The sequence below is a fragment of the Neolamprologus multifasciatus genome, chromosome 12 (genome assembly GCF_963576455.1).
Source record: "Neolamprologus multifasciatus chromosome 12, fNeoMul1.2, whole genome shotgun sequence".
Lineage (NCBI taxonomy): Eukaryota > Metazoa > Chordata > Actinopteri > Cichliformes > Cichlidae > Neolamprologus > Neolamprologus multifasciatus.
Window position 1 is genome coordinate 10,076,289 of NC_140450.1, and position 3,388 is coordinate 10,079,676.

At 41.4% G+C, this 3,388-nt stretch overlaps 1 protein-coding gene across 1 annotated transcript; it reads left to right on the forward strand.

Annotated features, from left to right (window-relative positions):
* The first annotated feature begins 935 nt into the window (after window positions 1-935).
* On the forward strand, window positions 936-3,165 carry gas1a (growth arrest-specific 1a). Its single transcript, XM_085181063.1, has one exon. It carries the CDS (start codon window positions 1,556-1,558, stop codon window positions 2,330-2,332), a length of 777 nt encoding a protein of 258 aa, XP_085037189.1. The 5' UTR covers window positions 936-1,555; the 3' UTR covers window positions 2,333-3,165.
* Window positions 3,166-3,388: the final 223 nt, after the last annotated feature.

The following is a 3,388-nucleotide window of genomic DNA, read 5'->3' on the forward strand; positions in this document are numbered from 1 at the left end:
AAGAGACCATCATCCGATTCATAAGCAAAAAGACTGATATGAGCTAGTGCAATGGCATGATGAAATTTGTCCATAATGAATGATTAGAGTGAATTATGTTCAATGAGGGTCATATTATACCTCAATTAATTTGCACTCAACCGCTCTTCTGAGGGAGAGTTTATAGGATGAAGATGATTAAATCAGTGATGATGCTGCACAGATAATTAGCACTGCAGGCATGGACTTGTTGCATGGCCTATCGATGCTTAGTAGGGGAGTCACGCTGTCATTTCCTCTTATGTGTAGGATATTGTAGCATAAGAAGTTGGGTAAGCTGGGACATTATGATGGTCTGGTGTTTGAAGCACATAAAGGATGCTATTATTAGGACCTTCTTTCTTTCCTCGCATTATCAGCCTCTGGTTTTCTTTTGGAAGAAATAAAAAATAAATAATAATAATAATAATAAAAACCCTTTAGTGAAATATTGAATTAAACAATATTACCACTTAAAACTCAGTAACCACTGAAGTAAATTAGGTACTTTGGTATTATACAGCTTATCTCTGCTGAAATTTATTATCACTTTACAAAGTAAAAGAAACGACACTCTTTGCCCTCTTTATGTCTTTAAATTGGAATATCTAAATACTGAAAACAATATTTGTTCAGCATATGTCCAAATCTGTTCTCTTTTTTTAATGATGTATTTTATTTTTCTACATGTCCTAATGGGGAAAAAATCATGGGTACCAATATACTGGAAATTTGAAATTAAAAAGACTAACCAAAGTTGTTAAGTTTTTCAGGGGAATATCATTTCCCTGAAAAACTTGGATAACACCGTTACCTTTACTAAATCTTCTCTCCAAAGCATCAATCTGAAGTTGTTTCCCAAGACCATCTTCCTCCCACCCTCAGCTCCCGCCCACCGCTACGTAGAAACCCTCAAGTGACGAGCCAATGAGAGCCACTTCGCTAATGTATGTAGAGGGGGCTGAATAACCGAAAGACAAATGGTCAAAGGGGAGAGAGTAGAGGACCACTTTGCGACCCACAAGGATTGTTGTTTTCCCCGTGCACTGTTTGTTGGCACTTCCGTGCGCACACGGACTGCTTAAGGACCCGGTGCAGTCCACGTAAGGACACTCGGGACTTCGCTTGGCTTGTTGGTGGAGATCCGCAAGGGAACGCAACGGGGAATCGCTGAGCCCCGAAACACTGCCATGGAGTGAGACGCTGCAGAAACTCTTATGGACAACTTTTCTTTTGCTGTGTATTTTACTTTAAGTAACTGTTTCAGTTTCCATCCCAATCATGTACGGATAACAGATAGTTCGCTCAAGAATCCGGCTCAAGTGGATCAGCACTGACGGGTTTATGGAGCCCGGATTACGCATTGCCAGCCTGTTGAACGCCTACACACGGGCCTATGACACACCATCTGCCTCGGAATAATAACATTATATAATAAAATTCTCCAACGAAGACAATATCCATGGAAGTAGTGTAGAAGTTTCACATATGACACGACTGTGAGTTTTATCGTTTCTTTTTCTTTGCAGCCATAACAATGGCAAACTGGTACAATGGTGCACTGGTACAGAGCGTCTGCAGAACTGTTTGGCCTCTTGGCTGCTTGATTTTGTTTTTTGGCTACTTATCCTTGGCTTCGCCGTCCCATGGTCGGCGACTGATATGCTGGCAAGCCATCATGAACTGCCAAAGCGAGGCTGAATGCAACTACGCGTACGAACACTACATTCGCGCTTGTCAACCAGTGTTGAGTGGGGAGAAGAAGAAGTGTCCCAGCCACTGCATCGCCTCGCTCATCCAGCTCAATCTGACTAAAAGCGGGCCGGCTCTGGAGGACTGCAGCTGCGGTCGCGATTCGATGTGCACAAATACCAAACGGGCCATAGAGCCCTGCTTGCCAAGGACTACCAGTACCGGTTGCACGGAAGCCCGGCACCAGTGCGAGAGAGACCCTCAGTGCAGCTCGGCAATGCACGAGTATTTGAAACACTGCGGGAAACTTTTCAGCGGGGCAGTGTGCACAAACGCATGCCTAAATGTGATCGCGAACATGCGTAAAATACCGAAGGGTCAGCAGCTGGAAACGTGTGTGTGTGATGGCACAGAAAGGGCCATCTGTGAGTTTGTCAAGAACAGCATGAAGGCGTTATGCTTCGAAAGGCCCGATAGATATGAGGCTAGTGGGTCCTACGAAGATGACGAAGACGGGTATACGGATTATACAGAAGAACCAGAGAGCGGAGCCTCTCTCCCAGCTGCCCAGTATGTTTTGACCCTGCTGCCACCCGTTTTAGCTCTTTTACCCCTCTTTTAATCCCCGTTTCACAAACTGCCCCGTCTATTGTCCGGATAAAAGGCAATCTAAACTTTTGTCACTCCTTGACCTGCTTCTATAGTGAAAGTATAGAGCCTCAAAGATTAAAGGGGAGTGCTTTTGGCGCAAGCAAACCTTCTTTGAAACGAGTTTAAGACTGAAGGATATCAAATTGGGATATTTCTATGCAAATGAGGCCAGAAAGATATATAAACTGTTTCTCTTATCAAACCACACCACTTATGACTCTGCAGTTGTGTTTTATTTGTGTGATAAGCTAAATAGAAATGCCCACTTTCTCTGTCACAGACTGATAGTAAAGTTGTCACAAAAGAGAAAGAGTTGGCTTGTTTTGGTAACAGTATAATGGTATCAGTATAATCAATATATGCTTTGCACTGCCAATCTTTTTGTGTGCGTGTGTGAACATATTTTAGGACAGGCCATTGCCCCTTGGCATCAGGCTGATTCATTTGATTTACACATATTTAATGTTGGAATCCAGTGTAAATAGATTAGGTGTTAAAGTAAAGCTGTAGCCTAATTTATTACATACCACCTAGTTACATCCAAATCACCATCATGTGAATAAACACAGAGAATTCCAGCTTTAAAGGGAAGATTTTTTTGTTTTTCTTTGACTGAATATAGTGTACATTGTATATATTTGTATAGCCCATATAGATTTTTTCCCCCCCAGAGAATCTTATATGTTTTAGGCTATGAGATGATTTATTCACTGTTTATAGCCCAGAGAAAGAAATGTCTAAATCCACTGTATGACTGCCTTAATGATATACCTTTATAGAAGGCATAAAGGAAACTTGAAGATATCATTCTTGACTGTGAGTGTTAATTTTGCAACATTACTTCCTATACGGTATTGTGCCTTAACTCAGACAAAAGTGACATGGAGTCTGATGACCATTATCACACAATTCTTTGATTAGTATCAGATTGAACAGTAACAAAATCCACTATGAAAAGAGAAAAGTATCAGTTATTTTTTTAAAAAACAATCCCCAGATGACACCTCTCCACCTTTAAGTTACATCA

Excerpts from the sequence above, each read along its gene's own strand:
- gas1a (XM_085181063.1), top strand. The coding sequence starts at position 1,556 with ATGGCAAACTGGTACAATGGTGCACTGGTACAGAGCGTCTGCAGAACT.